The 21,081-nt window shown below is 45.7% G+C and overlaps 1 protein-coding gene across 1 annotated transcript in view; it reads right to left on the reverse strand.

The window, feature by feature from the left end:
* Nucleotides 1–21,081, reverse strand: part of MYO16 (myosin XVI) — a 2,821,299-nt gene that overhangs the window by 1,576,257 nt on the left and 1,223,961 nt on the right. The window contains exon 15 of the mRNA XM_086934162.1: nt 10,619–10,736. Within this exon, the coding sequence (XP_086790288.1) occupies nt 10,619–10,736 (118 nt within the window). The remainder of the gene's footprint in view (nt 1–10,618; nt 10,737–21,081) is intronic.

The following is a 21,081-nucleotide window of genomic DNA, read 5'->3' on the forward strand; positions in this document are numbered from 1 at the left end:
CTGAACCATCTTAGCATTGAGCTTGCTGGTTGGGCCTCTCCCTTAATCCTATGTGGAGATTTTAATTTGCATTTGGATAGCCAATGTGACATAACTAGTGACATTTCGTATCAAGGTAGGAAAAAAAAGTTTATACAGCTATGAGAGGGCTAATCAAAGAGTTTGGGTTAGTAGATGTAGGCTATGCCAAATGCTCGGGCTCTTCTGGCTATACTTTCTTTTCTGTTCCGCATCAGAAATTTGTTCGTTTAGATTATTTTTATTATCACCACTAGCTATGTTAAAGATTCTAATGATGTTCTTCCCAAAATATTTTCGGACCTTAACCCGATCATCTTAGAATTAGAGGGAAATTATAGTCTTCCTAATAGGATTTGGACATTTGAGCGGAAATTACTTGCTGATCCATTATACATGGAACATATGGGGAAGTGGATTCCTGATTTCTTTCATTTTAATCAAGGATCAGCACCCGTAGATGTAGTTTGGATTGCTTTTAAATCGGGAGTACGGGGTGAGACGTTGTCTTATTCAATTAATAAACAGCGGAAAATTCGAGAGAAATTTGCAGCTGAACTCAAGAAACTTAAGGAATATGAATCTAAACTAATGACAGCCGTTACTTTAGATCAGAATACAGAACACATTTCGAAGGAACTAGCTATCCAAAAGTCGAGGCTGTATGAAACATTCGCTAATAAATTAGCTGCAGAAATAGCAGTACATCGCTCGCAAGTTTACGAGGTGGGAGAAAATACTGGTCGAATATTAGCCAAAAAGATTCAACAGAAAGAAGTAGCTAATTATGTAAATAAGATTCAGGATGAGATAGGGCAATTCCATGTAAAAACTGATGAAGTTTTGGAAGTCTTTCGTTAATATTACAGTAAACTTTATAAGGATGATATAATTGGCTATACCTCAGATTCACTTCTGGATTTCAGTGCTAGCAGTGGCATATCTATGTTAAATTCAGATCAGGTTGTAGATCTAGAGAGAGATATCACATGGGAAGAAACTGAAGCTGCTCTTCTATCACTTGCTTCAGGCAAGGCAGTAGGTCCAGATGGCATCCCACTGGCATTCTTTAGGATGTTTCGGCACCTATTAAAGGAAGATATGGTGCTAGTTTATCTGGAAGCACAGAAGGGCAAGGCCCGGTATCTTGGCGACATTGGATGATATTATTTTTTTTGAAAAAAGACAAACCACCTCTGTTGCCTGCCTCATATCGACCCATATCATTAGTTAATGCTGACAGCAAGATTTATTCAAAAATGTTAGCTACACGGATATCTGGTATAATTCCATCTATTGTGTCCCAATTCCAACATGGTTTTATCCCGAACCGTGATACCACCGATCATGTACACCGTCTTATTGCTTTGCTAGATTGGGCACTCGCAACTGAGACTACAATAGGAGTTACCCTTTTGGATGCCGAAAACGCATTTGACAGAGTCGCTTGGCCATATCTGTGGGATCTTTTATATCAGAAAGGCTTTGGTCCAAAAATAATTTTGGCTTTGAAGGCTCTTTATCTGTCTCCAACAGCTTCTATTAGGTTGTGTGGACAGGAATCATCTGCTTTTTTTATCTCTCGTGGAACACGCCAAGGGTGTCCATGTTCCCCGCTTCTTTTCGCATTATATATTGATTTGTTTTTTAATAAATTGAATTGTTCTGAAAGGATTAAACCGGTTCAAGTTTTCCACAGAGATTATAGAGCTCTTGCTTACGCTGACGATATTGTTGTGGTGACTACTGATATTGTTCATGCGATGCCAGCTATAGAGGAATTTGCAGTTCAGTTTGGCTCTTTTTCAGGATACAAGCTGAATATCTCCAAGACCCAAATTTTTCATGGTGGCCAAGACCCTCCAGCGCATATTAAGACGGTGGCAGAAGTTACCTATTTAGGTATTAAAATATCATTGCCTGTTTCTAATATCCCTGACCTAAATGTAGATATGGTTCTGAAAAAAGCTAATACAATGTTGGAGAGAATAGACCAATTTTCATTTATCCCTTTATGGGCGCACTGATGTTTTAAAAATGATGGTATTACCCAAGCTACTTTATATGTTCCGTACTATACCGCTTGAGTTCCCGCTTAGCGGCTTTAAGCAGCTAGAAAGGATGTCAGCAAGATTTTTGTGGGGCTATAAGCTTCAAAGACGGGCATATAAAAAGATGGTATTATCAAAAGATCAGGGTGGTTGGGGTATACCGCACTTTTTATTTTATTATTTAGCATCTGTTTTGCAGTTTATCAGCCCACTGGTGATCGGTGATAGGGCTCGTATTTTTCAATCTCATTCTCCTTCTATTTATGAATTTGGACTTGGGGAAGGATGTAGGGGCTGCTTAGTGAAAAGTATTGAACCCAGTTATTTCAAAAAAACTAAATTTAAGATCTTGAAGTCAGCTTATATTGTATGGAAATATATTAAAGGCCAGCTGAGTATGTCAAAGATTAGTATTTATACACCTTTGGCAGCACCGGATATTCTTCAATCAATATTTCGAGACTTTGTTATAAACAGGTGGCGATTCTATGGAATTCAGTACATGGGTGATATACTGCAAGACGGACACTTGGTCCCTTTTTCTGAACTCCCAAAAAAAAACGGGTTGCCAAAAAATGATTTTTTAAATTTTTTTACAGGTTCGTAGTTTCCTGAATTCCTTGGAACTCCAGGGGGAATCCCAATTGAGGCGAATCACACTTATTGAGAGCATGTTTAAGTAAACACCGCTAGGCCAATTTTATGTATTATTGATTAAATCACTTCCTGATGATTTAGAATATCACCGAAATATATGGGCAACAAAGTTGAGCATTAATGTAGTTAACATGGAGGAGACAATAAGTCTAGCAAATAAGGTTCTGCTGACAGGAAGAATGCGCACCCAACATTATATGGCTCTTCACGATCTGTATTACACACCTGGCAAGATAGCTAAATGCAGAACAACTGTTGGGACTGCTTGTAGTAGATGCGGTGAAGTGCCGCTGATGCCGTGCACATGTTTTTTGTATGTCCAAAATTAGTTGACTTATTTTCCTCCATTGAACAATTTTTGGAACTTCTATTAGGTACATCGGTAACTATAACTGGAGAACTGGTGATATTAGGTGTAACATCAGATGATTGTTCTAAGGGATGGTCTGAATACAGAAAAAAGTTTAGTTTTTATTTGTATAGCATTAGTGCGAGCATGTGTCAGGCATGACTGGATAATTCCAGATCCTCCGCTTTGTTCCACATGGCGTGCTCGTCTTCTAGCAATGTATAACCTTGAATTGGCTCTATATAGGACTACGGGTGAGAAAAAGAGGGCCTCTGGCATGAAGATTTGGGCTCCAGTTACGGGCTGTATTTAATTGGGAAATTGCTCTGGCTAGTTATTTTGATTTCAGCAGATCGATGTGTTTTTTTCTATTTTGATGTTTCCTTTTTCTTTTTTTTCGCTCATGCAATATTTATGTTGATTACTTGTTGTAGCCACAACATGAGACGGAGAGTGGTGTGTTGATAACAAGATTTATTTAACATAAGCAACAGGACATCAGCGCGCCCGCCGCCTGCAGTCAGCCTGTGAGAACTGACAGCTGGCATCCGGCGCTCAGCATAGAACCTTCGGCATTCCAGCATTCCACGGCGGTGCGTGGAGCGGAATGACGTCACAACATACCCCCCTTTCCTCTACACGCAGGTAGGGAATAAAAGGAAAACACTAGGAAGGAAAGGCATGTAAATGTCAGAAGCATAGAACATAACAATAAATCATCCGACAATGAAGTCATGCAAATGCTGAGGGGTTCTCCTGGCCCGTAAGGGTCTCTGATAGGATTGAGCTCTATGGAGATCAGGTGAGTCATCATTTGTGTTAAATGGCCTTTGACTATTGCTCAGGTTATCCCCACCAGGGCCTGGTGCCCTCACTCCTACACCTGTGCGAGCACTGTTGAGCAATTGACTGTCATGAGCCAGCATGTACCCAGAACATGAATTCTTGGTAACCACTTTACTAACCACGCTTTTGGGAACATGATCTCGTGAGCAGTACTTTGCTACCCTACGTAGGTTCCACTTTTCACCATTCTCTAACACAACATAGAATGGGTGTGCTTCCTTTACCTGGAAGGGTCCTCGAAATTTGCATAAGCCTCTTACCCAGCGTCCGGAACGGACCTTGACCCAGTCACCAGCAATTATGCTGGACACATTCTTTTCCTGGTCGTGCACTCTACAGGAAGCATGCTCAGGAATGCTCACATCACATCCATTCTCTTTCTTTCCTTCAACCAATTCTCTGATCCACGGAGGCACCAGTTTGGAAGCCGGTTTCCTACCTCGCATGGCGACAAAGGGAATAGCTCCTGTTTTTGCATTTTCTGTCGTGCGATAGGCCCATACCAACTCGCTCAGAGTCTCCTCAATGTCAAGATTATTGGTTATTGCCAAACTTATCGCGCCCTTGATCATGCGATTGGCTCTCTCGACAATCCCATTGGATTGTGGGTTGTACAAAGTCGTGAACGTGTGTTTAATGCCACACTCACTCAGAAATTCTCTCATCTCACCAGAAGTTAGCTGAGTCCCGTTGTCCGTGATAAGGACAGCGGGATGACCCTCCTCCTTGAAAATCATACGCAAAACCTTAATGGTAGTTCGAGTGGTTATTTCAGGGAGTAAGTAGACAATGAGCCACCGAGTATGAACATCCATTACTACTAACCCAAATCTTTTGCTGGGGTGAACACCCGGCATAGGCCCAATGAAATCGAGGCATATGCTGTGCCACACTACACCTGGGTCGTGGATGGAATTTGGGACAGATTGGGGTCCCACCTTGAGTCGCTTCTCACTTTCACAGCACTCACTGCACCTCTCTACCCAATCGACCACCTCACCATCCATACCAGGCCACCAAAATTCATTCCTCAAACGTTTCCTCGTAATGGTTTGGCCCAGATGCCCTTCATGAGCCAAGTCAAAGAGTCTTTTCCGAATTTCAAGTGGGGGAATTATTTTGTCTCCACGCACGATGACCTGACCAGCAACGATTGACAATTCGTCAATGACTGCATTAAAAGGTCTAATGCTGATGGGCAAAGTGCTCTCCCTACGTCTACCTTTGGAAATGAGATTCATAACATTCTTTAGTACCTCATCCTTAGACATAGCTTCCACCCACTCTTTCTTACTGACTGCGCCGCTACTCCACTGAACTACATCTTCGACACTGGCGATGGCCCCTTCACTTTCTTTTTTAGATACACCTGTCCTGTCTACATCCTCCCAATTCAAGGACAGTCGTGACATGCAGTCGGCCTGTACATTGCGCCAACCTGAAATAAACTCGACATCAAAATTATATTCTTGCAGTCTAGAGGCCAACCTTGCTAGTCTGGCTGACCCCTTTCCTGTTCCACCTGGTGAGAGTATCTTCAACAATGGTTTATGGTCAGTGCGGAGTTTGAATCTACGCCCCCACACATACATCCTGAAATACTCCACACCCCAAGCGGCTGCCAGGGTCTCCTTTTCTATCACAGAGTAACAGCGCTCAGTGGTAGTCAGAGTACGAGAAGCGAACGCCACTGTTTTCTCATTGGTGCCGTCACACTGCGACAACACAGCTCCTACACCAGTATCACTTGCATCCACAGTAATGATGGTTTTCCCATCTACATTAAATGGAACCAAAATGCCTGCATTGCATATTTCTTCCTTAATGTCAACAAAACACTTCTTCTGATCATCCCCCCAACAAAACTTGATCCCTTTTCTCATGAGCACTTTTAGGGGTTCAGTCTTACTGGCAAAGTTCTTCACGAACTTGGAATAGTACTCGATTAGCCCAATAAATGAGCGTAACTGGTCTCTGTTGGTGGGGACTGGAGCCAATTTTATAGAAGCTAGTAAGTCTCTCTTTGGTTTTACACCATCTGACGAGATGGAATGCCCCAGATATTCCACCTCGGTTGCCAAAAATGTACATTTTTCCCTGCGTAATGTCAGACCAGATTCTAGGATTCGTGCTAGGGCATCTTTCAATGCAGAGTTATGGTCACTCACACTCTCACCAAATACCAAAATGTCATCCTGGAAGTAAATTACATTTTTTACACCTTTGAAAATCTCCGTGACCATTCTCTGGAACACGCTCGCAGCCGAACATAACCCAAAGGGCATCCTCGTGAATTGAAATATCCCCTCATTGGTGATGAAGGCTGTGAGGTGTTTTGATGACTCATGCAAGCGTATCTGATGGTAAGCATGACGAAGGTCAAGTTTAGAAAAGTATTTTGCCCCTTTTAGCATCACCATCAGTTCATTTATGTTGGGCAAGGGAAAGGTGTCAGGGATTACATTCTGGTTTAAACTTCTGAGGTCAACACAAAAACGTAATTTACCATCGGCTCGTTGTGAAATAACAACTGGGGAAATCCATGATGAGCACTCAATAGGTTCTATGACCCCATTGGCTAGCATCTCATCCAACATTTTCTTCACTTCCCCCCTTACCATGATGGGAACCTTTCTCAGTTTGTGTTGCACTGGGACCGCATTACTCTTCATCCTTATCTTATGTACGTATCCCTCCAGATTGCCCAGCTGATCTCTAAAAACACCCTTACCCCCTTCCAGGATGTCTACCACAGAGAGATCATCTACCACCATGACCTGTTCCACTGCATGTGGGTCAATTTTGATATGGAGGTCAAACTGGTGATACCACCCTAAGATTGGAGGTCCTGATTCTGCTACATAAACCTTACCCCTCACAGATCTTCCTTTAAAAACAATCACTGTTGCCATGTAACCAAGTATGTCTATCTTTTCACCCTGATAACCCCCTGGATTTATATCTTTTGGCAACAGCTTCTTATTTGGCCACTCCTGTTTGAACATTTTTTTTGGTAAGATAGTATATAGTGACCCCGAGTCAACCATCAAGTCAACTTTTTTACCACCAATGACAAACCCAGCCTTAGGCCTGTTTTTTCTCCTATCGTCTAAATTATGAGATTCAGTGAGAAGAATTTCTCCATCCTCCCCACCACCGCAAGATGAAGGTTCAACACACAAGATCCTATCAGGCTTGTAAGAGCATTCATATGTAGTAGACTCATCTGATAGCATTGCCACCTTTCCCTTGTTGGCATCCCTGCACATTCTTTCAAAGTGACCCCTCCGGCCACACTTTCTGCATTCCTTCCCAATGGCCCAACACTGTTTCGAGTCGGAAGCGTGGTAAGCACTGCCACACTTTCCACAAACTTTGTTCCCGAATCTACTTGGATATGCTCTACCCCTGTTAGCATTCTTCACACCTTTAAACTTGCTAGAGGCAGCTACATCCCCTTCACAACCCTCTACAACAGATGTTTCACCTTCACAAGACATGCTAACTTTGTTGTCCCTACGATCCATTTCTTTCATGCATGAGTCTGACTCCTCTATTATTTTCGCAATATCAATTGCATCCTTGAGAGAGGGGTCCTTTGCGGCCCATAAACGTTCCTGAGTCTTCCTGCTTCTACACTGAACGATAAGTTGGTCTCTGATCATTTCTTCAGTCATCGGGCCAAATTTGCACTTCAAAGAAAGTTCACGAAGTCTTGTGACAAAGTCATCAATTGACTCTCCAACTCTCTGTGGCTGAGTATAAAACTTGTACCTTCTCAACGCTATATTAGTTTCCTTAGCAAATCTCAATTCTAGCCTTTTTCGTGCCTCCTCGTAGGCATCCTCAATGGGTTGACCTTGCTCATTTATTGCAACAGGCAAATATTTAAAAATATGTTGTCCTTCTTTGCCTAAGTTAGTAAGCAGAATTGCCTTTTTCCTGTTGCTGCTGTAGTCCAGCGCATCCAAGGCTTCCAGGTAATTATCGAACACTTCGATCCACTCATCCCACTCTATACTTGGATTCCCTGGCTGATTGAGAAAGTGAGGAGGCATTAACACTGCAGATACATCAAGAGCACTTACATCCATTTTAACTCAAATGTATGCTCCCAACCAATTCAAATGTCTTATTTCTAGGCACTGTCACATATAAGGTTCTGTCCATAGACAAATGTGTTTTCTCAAAATTATGTGGCCAACATGTACCACAATTTACCATGAGGTGGCGCTGTTGCCTAAGACTTACTGCTCTTTTCTGTTAAATGTGCCAATTACACGTGAATGTGAATACAAGACAGAGCGTAGCTTATTCACCTCGTAATTTCCTATTTTCTGTGTCAGTTTCATGCCAGAAGACTCGTGCTGCTTTTCATGCTCGGCTGCGCAGAGTGTTTAGATTCAATTCTTCACGCTTCCTTTTCGTGAAATATTTACTTATGACAAAAGACTCGAGCTCTCTATACTCTTCACTGCGCAACAGTTGTTCACATATAATCAAATGACTCTATTTTTCTTAGAGATCGCTCTGCTCGCGCTGTGTCAAACTTGTCATAACACCACTTTCCGCTCCTCACAAATCATGCGAGGTGTTATTACATTGGGCATTACTGTCAAAGTTACCAAGCTGGTTCTTCCAGAGTAAACCCACCACAGTGAAAACGTCGTTCATTCAAATGTGTCTCTTTATAATTCAGACATTGTCACGTAAATACACCATCGTCGCTGCTCTTTAATTTAATCTTTTATTTTACATGGAGTGAACGTTTTCCTCATTCTCTTTTAAATAACTTCATGCAAAGCATTCTTGTCAGCGCTCCGCTCTCGATCTCTAATCAGCTGTTGCTCCGATTGTCTGGGACAAATCTCTTTCGGTCTCCTCACACCGGCACAGACGCAATTTCCGCTTGTCTGTTCTAACAGCTGTCACACAGATTGCCAGAGACGTAATCTCTCTAGATCTCCTCACACCAGCACAGACGCAATCTCTTACTGTTTCTTCTTCTGCGCTCGTCTTTTCTCTCTGCGTGAAGGCACCCTTTGAAGGTTCACTTGCTTCACCTTTCACGCCTCAATATTCGCTGTATGCCCTGCTGCTCGCTGACTGTAGACTGACCCTCGTCGCCAAGAACATGTTGTAGCCACAACATGAGACGGAGAGTGGTGTGTTGATAACAAGATTTATTTAACATAAGCAACAGGACATCAGCGCGCCCGCCGCCTGCAGTCAGCCTGTGAGAACTGACAGCTGGCATCCGGCGCTCAGCATAGAACCTTCGGCATTCCAGCATTCCACGGCGGTGCGTGGAGCGGAATGACGTCACAACATTACTCTGCCTTTCTTGCAAAAAATTCATGTTGAAAAAACCTAACAAATAAAACAAAAAATTATCTAGGTATTGTGTGTGCCCCTGAAAATTCAAGCTCAGGCAGCTGGATAAACAAACACAATTATCAGAGCTACTTGGAGGGCAAGCAGGCTTTAGTAGAAGCACAAAGTTCTGCCCAATCAAAACATGTACTCCTGGCTCCCAACATGTGAGAGCAACCAAAGCCCTTCTCCAATGTAAAAGTCAACTTAATTGTCTGGCGTAAACTGCTCTGTAAAGTTACACCATTAAAACTGGGTTGCCCCAGCTCTTCAACTATTGAAGACGCCAGATCGACCAAAACTGTGACAGGAAGTGATACCAGTTTTACATTTCCTCTTGTATTGCTAAATGTATTGGATACAACCCATTATCTTTTTATCTCACTTTTGTAGTTTCTTTTTCATCCGTTTTCTCGCTTTATCATTTTACAATTATTTACTTTCCACTTCTTTCTTCCCTTCCAATAATCATCCTCTCTCTCTTGTGCTGGGGTTAAGTCGAATGCTAAAAATAAGCCTAGTCTCCAAAAATGTGTTCCAGTGCGCTTCACTTGCACAAAATAAGCACTGCGATAATGGCTTTATTACTAACCAATAACCTGTGTTTCTCCGCACACAGAATGGTCAGGGGGATATGCTCAAGACCAAATCAGTGAAACGTTGGGTTGTACGACTTTCACTTTGCAATAAGTGGCAATTTTATACTGACAGCTGTTGACACATAAAAACATCATTATCTATGAGTATATCTCTAAATTTAAGAAATGCTTTCGATGATCGTATAAGTTTACAACTCTTTATAATGAGAAATACCTCTCATTCATTCTAAGGTCAGAGCTGCCGACTTTGGAGCTGGGGAACCAGGTACTAGTTGCGGTGTCGGCTCAACATCCTGTGATTCTGAGCAAATCATTTAATCTCCCCGTGCCTACCAAAAATTAACGTGTACTTGTGTAATGTAATAGGTGCTATTGTACATTTTTCCTCCTATACCTTCGGGTCGAATTCGCGCTATATAAAATAGAAATACACAACAACAAAAAAACACTCTTCAGTGACTTATTAACACTGAGAGATTTTAAAGTATACTTCATGCCTTAACTCTTTCTTGTACTCTTCTGCCATCTAGTGGCTAATGATGATACCACATGATAATATCCAATTGAAGGGACCGTTCCGGAACAGAGAAAAACAAACAGTTCTCTTTAACCAGTCCTAGAGAAGGTATTCTATAGTTGTTTAGTTTGATGACGGGCTGCTTGGGTTTTGAGATGTATAGTGGAAGCATTCACCTGATGCTTCTTATAATTACAATAAATCTTACCTCCGAGTAGGATTTTTCTCTTTTCGCAGTATTGAAGTTCAAGGTATTTTACAAATCGGCTGGACGAGTTATTTAACGTTGTTTTCGCATGCCCAAAAGCTTCCAGAACACAATTAATCTGAAAAAAGAAACAAAAAATGTTTTTCAAAATGTAATTTCTTGTCTAATATGTTAAGAAGAAGCAGCTCCGTTTACTATTTTCTCTAACTGGTAGAATCCTCCCTTTCCTTGTATTTTAACAAGAGAATGCATGTGCGCCTAGATTTATCAAGAGAGGATTCCAAACCTGACGCCCAGCTCCAAAACAACTCCAAAGTATTGTCTCCGAATCAAAAGAAAATGGAAAACGCCATGTAATTATGATGTGCCTAATTTATGCATGCAGATCGTATTTAGTATTATACAGATTTATTGGACCCTGCTTGCAGGCAGGTCGCCCCCACGCCGCTGCTCACCACCTGCTTGCTGTCCCGTGTTCTGAGCCTGTTTTCTTGCCTTTCCCCCCTACCCGTGCGCCAGCTCTCACCCTGCGCCCCCTCTCTGCTCCCGTCTCAGGCCCTTCCTGCCGCTGCTTCCCTGCGGCCCCGCCCACCTACACACCCATTGGCCTCCCTGCTCGCGCCTCCCAGCTGCTCCTCCCTACCAAAGCCTCCTTATGCAGGCCGAGAAGCGGACGCGACGCTTGTGCGCCAAAGGCAAGCCCGTCTGCGCCCGTCCTCGCCTGGACCGCGCCCAGCTTCAGAACCCCCGGACCCCGCGAACGCCACATCACCAGAATCCACTATGACGCCAGCACCCTCCGCGCACTCAACACCGGCCGAAACCACACCTGCTTCCAAGCGCCCTTTCCTTGTATTTTAACAAGAGAATGCATGTGTGCCTACATTTATCAAGCAAGGATTCCAAACCTGACGCCCAGCTCCAAAACAACTCCAAAGTAATGTCTCCGAATCAAAAGAAAATGGAAAATGCCATGTAATTATGATGTGCCTAATTTATGCATGCAGATCGTAGTTAGTATTATACAGATTTGTTGGACCCTGCTTGCAGGCAGGTCGCCCCCACGCCGCTGCTCACCACCTGCTTGCTGCCCCGTGTTCTGAGCCTGTTTTCTCGCCTTTCCCCCTACCTGTGCGCCAGCTCTCACCCCGCGCCCCCTCTGCTCCCATCTCAGGCCCTTCCCACCGCTGCTTCCCTGTGGTCCCGCCCCCTACACACCCATTCGCATCCCTGCTTGCTCCTCCCTACCAAAGCCTCCTTATGCAGGCCGAGAAGCGGACGCGACGCTTGCGCGCCGAAGGCAAGCCCGTCTGCGCCCGTCCTCGCCTGGACAGCGCCCAGCTCCAGAACCCCCGGACCTCGCGAACGCCACAACACCAGAATCCACTACGACACCAACACCCTCTGCGCACTCAACACCGGCCGAAACCACACCTGCTTCCAAGCCGCCATGAATGGGACCCATGGACCCTTCCCCTGCCACACCTGCAGCTTCACCTGCGACAGAACCACCAAACCTCCAAAGACTGGACCCAACCACCTCCGCTGCATAATCTTCAAAACACGCTCCACATGCAAACACGCCATCGAGTTCTGGAATCTGCTCGACACCTCCTCCCCAGACCTGGCCTTCCTGACCGAGACCTGGTGGACCATCTTCTTGGCGCCCGACATCGCCATAGCCATCCGGGACAGCTACAAGGTCACCCGCAGGGACAGCGCCAACAGAATCGGAGGAGGAATAGCGATCGTCCACAAGTCCACCCTCAAGGTCGCCACCCACGCAGACGACACCCTCAACACTGCCGAACCCCTACACTTCCGGATCCACACCGACCCCACACCACCCTCAGAGAAACACTCATCTACAGATCCCCAGTCCCGGGCTCAGTTCAGCGACTCAATCGCCGATCTCGCTAGCACCCTTGCACTTGCCTCCATTGGCCACATCATCCTCGGGGACCTGAACTTCCACCTCGAGAACAACAACGATGCCAACTCCGCCACCCTGATTGACAACCTCGCCAACCTCGGTCTCAGACAAATCGTCAACTCACCCACCCACGCCGCCGGCCACACGCTTGACCCTGTCTTCTTCCCAGGCTCTCACGTAACCTTCGACCACACCACCAAACTCCACTGGACCGACCACCGCTGCATCTATTTCACCTTCAAGAAACCAACCACGCACCACTGCACCCAACAGCTGCCTCGCCGCTGCTGGAGCAAAGTCACCGAAGACTAGCTGATCACCTCCCTCGCCAAGAACCCACCCACCGGCCCCACCAACCCAGACGCTGCAGCCCGCAACCTCAGACAGTGGATCAACGACTGGGCCAACACCCTCGCCCCGCTCAAGAAACCCTCCAACAGCCACAAGAGAGCCACCTGGTTCACCAACAAGCTCCATACCTCCAGACGTACATGTCGGAAATTGGAGAAGACATGACTCCATGAACACACACCGGACAACCACGCAGCCCACAAGGATGCCACCCACAGACACCACCACCTCATCAGATTAGCCAAAAGATCCTCCTTCAGAGACCGCTTGGATAACAATGCACACAACAGCAAAGGGCTCTTCAGCATCTTAAAAGAACTCTCCAACCCCAGCGCCAATGCCAACGACATCCCGCCCTCACAAGAACTGTGCTCCTCTTGAGCCATCTTCTTCCACCGCAAGATCGCTGACATCCATGACAGCTTCAACACCATGACCACCTGACTACGCCAGACTCCACCCCCCCTGTGAACACCACCAGCGCCAACCGCCTGACCTCCTGGTCCAACGTCAACGACGATGAGACACGCAAGGTCATGAATTCCATCCACTCAGGATCTCTGTCTGACCCATGCCCACATCACGTATTCAACAAAGCAGATGCTGCCATCGCACCCCAACTACCGAAGGTTATCAACATCTCCTTCGAAATAGCGACATTCTTGGAAAGCTGGAAGCACGCCAAAATCAACGCCCTCCTCAAGAAGCCCAAAGCAGGCCCCAAGGACTTCAAGAACTTCCGACCCATCTCCCTACTCCCGTTCCCAGCAATAGTCGTCGGAAAAATTGTCAACATGCAGCTGGCCCGGCACCTGGAAGACAACAACATCCTGAACCCGTCCCAGTCCGGATTCAGACGAAACTACAGCTTCAAGACAGCCCTCATCGCCACCACAGACGACGTCAGGCGCCAACTAGACAACGGCGAAACATCAGCCCTCATCCTCCTGGACCTGTCAGCCGCCTTTGACACGGTCTGGCATCGCACTCTAAAGACACGCCTCCTAGAAGCCGGAATCCAAGAGAAGGCCCTTGACTGGACCACGTCCTTCCTCTCCAGAAGAACCCAGAGTGACCGCCTCCCACCCTTCCGATCCGAAGCCACCGACATCTTCTGTGGCATCCCCAGAGCTCAGCCCGACGCTGTTTAACGTCTACATGGCCTCCCTCTCACAAGTGGCCCGCCATCACGACCTCAACATCATCTCCTACGCTGACGACACCCAGCTCATCCTATCCCTCACCAAGGACTACGTACTGCCAAAACCAACCTCCACGAGGGAATGAAGGCCGTCGCCGACTGGATGAGGAGCCGCCGTCTGAAGCTGAACTCGGACAAGACGGAGGTCCTCATCCTCGGTCCCACCCCCTCAGCCTGGGACAACTCCTGATGGCCGACCACACAGGGAACAGCACCAACACCCACCGTCCATGCACGCAGCCTAGGATTCATCCTCGACTCCTCCCTCTCCATGTCGAAGCAAGTCAACGCCGTCTCCTACTCCTGCTACAACACCCTCCCCATGCTCCGCAGGATCTACAAGTGGATCCCCACTTGTAGAAGAACGGTGACACAGGCCCTTGTCAGAAGCAGACTGGACTACGGCAACGCACTCTACACAGGAATCCCAACCAAACACCTACGACAACTACAAAGCATCCAAAACGCCTCCGCCCAACTGATCGTCAATGTCCCCCACCGCAGCCAGAACACCCCCCACCTGAGAGACCTACACTGGCTCCCCGTCGAGAAGAGGATCACCTTCAAGCTCCTCACCCACGCACACAAAGCACTCCACAACACCGGACCAGCCTACCTGAACAGCAGACTCAGCTTCCACACCCCCACCTGCCAGCTCCGCTCCGCCAGCCTCGCCCTCGCAGCTGTTCCCCGCATCCAACGAACGACCTCCGGTGGCAGATCCTTCTCCTACCTCGCCGTCAAGACCTGGAACTCCCTCCCTACCCACATACGGCAGACCTAAGACCTTCTCGCCTTCAGAAGACTCCTCAAGACCTGGCTCTTCGAGCAGTAGCAGCATCCCCCCTCTCGCCTCAGCTCCTTGGGGCCCTCACGGGTAAGTAGCACGCTTTACAAATAGGCTGATTGATTGATTGATTGGATATTCATGTACAATTCTTTGAAATGCCTGCACAAAGTGCCCATGACATACTGCAAGTGTGATATAAAACTGGTGACTTAAACTTGTGTCCCTAACCCTATGTATGAAGACTCAATCGAGGCTCTGTTTACAGCATGACTGTATCTGGTTCGGAACAGTTGTCAATTCCAATTTGATGAGTCTCTTCGCTTTAAGCACAATGGAAAGGACATTTGTTACTTAATTAATAAGTAATGTCTTTGATCACTGGCATTTAGGGCCTACTTATCAAGGTATCATGCTACGCAACACAGCAAGACAACTTGCGTGAAAGGGAGATATAGCACATCCCTGCTCTCTTCCTCCACTGGTGCACAATCTGCTGCCTAGCACCAACAAAGTCACGCGTGCGCAATGGTATTACAGGTAGGATTGTTTTTGTGCAGGGAGGAACACCTACCTGCATCAAACAATCCTCTGATGCAGTTTCCTCTTACTAAGTGTGATGCAGTACAATTAGAAAGAGGAAACAACGGGGAGAAATAAAGATACTTCCCCTCGTTGCACCTCCCATGAACAGGCATAGCATTTTCACGCATTCCCTGGTTTACCAGTGTTGGTAAATCTGGGAAAGTGCCAAAATCCATGGGTGGATGCATTGGAACACTCGTGCTCCTCCCATGGAATGCGTTCCTAGGATAGAAAAACACAAGGCAGTGACTTGTGCAGTGACTTGTGCTGTCATGCGTTGCTCCAGATTTACAAAGCAACCCAGGGTCACACAACGTGGCCTTGTGTCTCTTGGTAAATCTGACTTAGAGGTTGCGTTGCCCCTAAGGCAAGAGGCAAGGGCAAGGCAAATCCTTGATAAATCTGGCCCTTAATTTTTAAAAGATATAGGTTTGGGTGGCTGGGTTGCATTGCGGCAATCTTTTTGTGCAGCTTTTGTTGTGCTACATGTCCTCTTTATGCACTGCACCTATGTAATCAGTCTGCACATTGCAAAACAGCTCTTAGCAAGGAATCACAGAATTCCTGCCTCACAAGTATTCAATAGGCAGGACCCATTCTGTCAATCTTTGCCGCTACTCACAAATACAAAGGTAAAGGCCTGCAAGGTGCAGCAGACCTTCGTCTCTGCATTCTGTGTCATACCGTGTAAGTATAGTTATCCTTGTCCCTTAAATACCAGGGGTCGCAATCCTAAAAAAATCAGATCACAACAGGGATGTGGTGTGGAGCATGCAGCAGACCATGAGAACGATGCCTGCTCCACCTCCTGCCTGTAGGTAGAGGAGAACGTTTAGAAAACTTGTATGGAAGAGGAAGGTCAGGCCAGAGGGAGTTGGAGGAGAGTGACAGGACATCGGAAATATATATATTTTTAAATTATGGGATGTGGAGGGTAAGGTAAGACATCTGTCCACTGCTCAAACATTACTCCTTCCCCGGGGCTACAAGGTCAGTTTACAGGGGGTTTTTCATGAGAAGGGACTGGTACCAAAGACCACATTGAAGAAGGAAGGGCTGCTGTCTGCGTTCCATGTGACATCACAGTGGATGCAATGACAACCGATGATTTACTTTCCTGTCAATTAAGTCACTTGAAATCCTTTAGTGGAAAACGACTGCGTCATGCACATGTACCCATCTAATATTCTATATGTTTTTGTACATTAACATGTGGCTAGTACCTTTAAGAAAGAACGCCTCTATAGGGCTTATGATTGAAATTCATAACTTCTCTGTAGGAGCTGGAAGCACTGTGTTCAGAAAATAGCCAGAACCCCAGCCTACTCCATGCTGCCGGTTGCAGAGCCAGTGTAAGGGAGTTCAGGACACATCACCAACCCTGGACTCACAAAGGCCTGGAGTCATTATCTTTGAGGGAAAGGAAACCAACTACCCAGAAAAACCACAATGGACACCAAAGAATAATCTCATAAACACGGACTAAAGAAAGACGCAGTATGTGTCACTGGCTATAGTTTCATACGAGGTAGATACCAGTTTAGCCTGATAGTGTGGCTCAATTCCAACTGAAATAAAAGGCGCTCTTCAGGAAAGAATGTTCCAGAACATTGAAACGTGCAAACACTATTTCCGAGTACCGCTTTGCATACTGCAGACACAGGTATCCCGTTTCATTCTTAGTTCTCAAGATATCTTTTTGCCTTAGACCATGTTTTCCGGTGTCATGTTCCTTGATTTGTGCTTATAAACAATGCTTTGGTGCGCCTATCGTGATGTTCTGTCTTTTTATTCCATGTGAAACTAGGCCAATTGGAGATCATGTTACTCAATACGTCTGACATACTGCTCAACATTGGCAACAGTTATGGTGAGAGTGAGTGTTATTTTACTTTGTTAGAAACAGATGTCCTTTGCCTTTGGCACTGCTGTGTTTTTACTTTTTACCAAGAATGCAATTTATTCTTTCGTCGGAATGTTTCTTTATTGGTAGAATTACTCAGAGAAAACAAAGGCCTATGAAAAGAAATAATCAACAATGGCAGCTTTAAATAGATGTTTAGTAGGTATGTGAAAACCATACTTATCATAAATGGACGCTTGCAATGGTCATTTTTAAACCTGTGCACAATTTCCTGTGTTATTTATGGTTCTCACTGAGAGAGGGTAGCGTGAATGCCACATTCTAAATGTCATAATTCACTTCTGTGATGTAGCTGCAATGGTGGGTTAACAATCTCATAACCCACTCTTGCTACATCGTAAAGGAAGTCCTGGGCTGGGCTCTGTGAGAGCCTGTTAGAGCAGCAATGGAATGCATGGAGCACAGCTTTTGAATGGGGTAGGGGGGAATGGGGGGGAGGCACAGAGGGTGGTGGTGGTGGGTGACAGGAGGTTAAGTACTTTAAAAAAAAATGTGGAACAAGGAGGAGAAGCCTTGTTATGTATGGCTCTGCCCCTGCGTATCAGCTGAAAGCAGGGGTAGATGTCTTGGGTGGCCATACATAACACAAAACTGAAGATGGGTAAAAAGCAAATTATGGGGATGTTTTTCACCTTGCAGTTCTGAGTGACATCATATACAAATCGAGCTTCACTTTTGTTGTCTCGTGTTGTCTCGTTGCTTGTCCTCGTTGGCTGAAAGCAGAAAGCATAGCTGCAGGAGGGGGAAGGCTTTAGGAAGAAGGTGGGCTAGGTTAAGGATGGCAGCTATAGTATTTTTTCAGATTTTGTGACAAGGAGTGGAGGCCATATTATGTATGTGTCTCCAATACTTCTTTGTCTCAACCTTTCTATTGTGGAGTAGGGGCAGAAGATTTTGGGGGTTATTCATAACAGAAGTATAGTTGAGTAATTGAAATGGAGGGATGCTTTTCACCTTGGCGTTGTGAGTGACATCATAAACAACTGAAGCTTCACACTCGTGTATTTGATATCACTTAGAACCCCTCAGTGAAAAACATCCTCGTAACTCACCCTCTGTTTACTATGGATGTTGCTGTATTCATTCATCACCAAAGAACTGCCTAATCAAATGGAGTCCACTCCATCTATAATTCTACATTTACAGACCAGTTGGGGCATGCCTATTTAACTCTAACAAGAAAATGCCATCTTTATTCTACACTAAAGATTAATTATTTCTGAGGTTATGAGGCATATTGTCAGCTCAGATTGTTAAAAACAGCTTTCTAAAAAAACTGGCCATTATATTATGCCTGGAAGAAAGTTTAATTATGTGGGTGAAATTGGAGTAATTCCCGAATTATGCATTACATACAATTCCCCAAATTACTCAAATTTCACATTTTGCAAATTTGCGTAATGTTTGAAAATGAGAGCTCATTTCATGACGAAAATCTCTCACCATGAGAGATTTTTGATGAAACCAGTTTCCTGATAGTATCTCACAAGACTTTTTTACATGAAGGTTGCACTTACATAGCATAAGTCAAGCAAGATACCTGCAAACCACATTACATTTTAAAACCATATTTTTGTGAAATTGTTATAGAAGTTCATGTAATTCTGTGGGGAAAAATATGTGATTTCAGACACTCTCACCAACATATAACACCTTTGCTTTCACAAGAGCAACTTTTTTCTGTGCGAGGATAGGCATTATTAGATAAATATCAGTTAAAACATTGTCAACAAAAAAAGACTGAAATTATAGTTTTCTCAAGTAACAATTGCTCGTGCCCTAAAGTTAATATAACTTGCGCCCTCCATGTTCAGTCTTGTTATCAATTATATCTTTTCAGATGTGATTCAGGATACTGAGAATGCAGGTGGAGGTTTGTATATTAAGCACAAGATGGCGGATGCCAGTACTTAGCACACCTGCGACAGCACTCTTTAATCCGTCAGAATCTTGTGTAAATTGGGGGCCAACATCAGGAAGATACTGCACTCTCAATGTAGTAGGGAGCATTAGGGGCCCAGGAAACAACAGTTGGGCAGACCGGATCAGCAGAGAAAGAGCGAGTGGCAGCCGCGGCCAGCAATACTGGCAGGCACCTTGAAGGGATAGCTTCTTGCTCCCAGACAAAAAAAACTTGGAGCCTAAAGGCAACAACCAGGTCCCCGAGGAGACATGATGGTCCTTGGCCTAACGGTGCCCCAAAGCATTGACCCACCAGTAGTGGGGACAAGAGAACCTGGCTGGCAGCAGCCCTGGGGGCCATGAGGAGAGAGGCTGCATGCAGCCAGCTCCTTGGGCAAGACAGCTTGACACCGGCTCCTCCATAAATTAAGCTGGGGGGGGGGGGGGCGGCAAGCATATAAGGCAGTCCAGGTTTGGTGGAGAGGGCCTGAGAGTAATAATAGGACGGACTGGTCATGAGAAGTAGCGTGCAGTAACCTAGGCACCCCTCACAACAATGGTGGCCATCTCAAGATATCGATCCCACGGCTCCAGAGGTGGAAAGTTGGGCCATCCAAGGTGATTCAGTGCTCCAGGGTCTGGGTGCATGCCGGGACCCTAACCACCAGAAGTGGTGAGAGAGGAGCCCTGAGGGGGGACAGCCCACAGAGCCACAAAGATTGAGACTGCACCCGGCTGGCTTCTCCTAAGACAGGATTTGCGTCTGGCTTCCAAGTGGTGTCGGCAAGGGCTGGACATGTGGAGACACCGGAGAAGGATGAAAAGATAACGTCTCTGAGACTCCCCCATGAAAGGGGTTGGGACTTCAAAACACCACTCAATATGACAGCTCCAGGGCCCACTGGACTTGGCTGGATGTGCAAGGCTCCCAGGGCAATGTAAGCAACATTACCATTTTCCAGGCCTCCTATAACCATCTGGGAAAGAGCATGGAGGGGTGGAGGGAGATAGTTGGGGAGATCAAAAGTACAGGCCAGTGAAGATGGCTCCCATGCTAGTGAGGTAAGAGAGTCACAACCGCTGAGAGATCAATGGGAGGGTGGCTTCCTGTGCCTTGCAGAGACCTGTGATTTGTAGAGAGGTGAAATTTAGCTTGTATTGAAGGTCTCCAATCAAGCGGACTGAAGTACACAGAATAGTAAGGGAGAAGACCCAGGTTGTGAATCCCCGCCTTTCAAGTCAGCTTCTTGTGGTGCTCCTCTTGGGCCGGAGATGTAGGCCTGGTGGATTACGTGGTGGTCTACAACTTCACAAAGTAGGCTATAATGGCGTTGGACAAAGTATCCCGTAAGCAAGGGAAATCAGACAAGTTTGCAAACACCATATCACAACCCATGCTGCTAAGAGTCCAGAGAAGATGGGGCTGAAGAACTGCAAATCACACAAACTAAGGCAAACCTAAAGGCCATAGAGACCTCCTGAACGATCCTGGAAACTAAATAGGAGAAGTGGGTGTAAACATGACCCTACAGCGGCAGGACCTACAAAAGACTACCGTTCATGTTAAGGAAGCTGAGAACTGAATCAGAGCATTGTAAAATACAGGCAAAGACCTCAGCCAAATGGTACATTAGATGTAGAGTACAGTCTCTGAATTTACTAACAGAACAAAGGATTCTGAGGGGCATTCCAAGAGGACTAACCTGAAGTTTGTGGGATTCCCTGAGAGAGTGGAGGGGAATCAACCAGAACATTTCCTGAAGGACTGGAACTGCACCTT

Source organism: Lissotriton vulgaris, chromosome 8, assembly GCF_964263255.1.
Source record: "Lissotriton vulgaris chromosome 8, aLisVul1.2, whole genome shotgun sequence".
In the NCBI taxonomy this organism is placed as follows: domain Eukaryota; kingdom Metazoa; phylum Chordata; class Amphibia; order Caudata; family Salamandridae; genus Lissotriton; species Lissotriton vulgaris.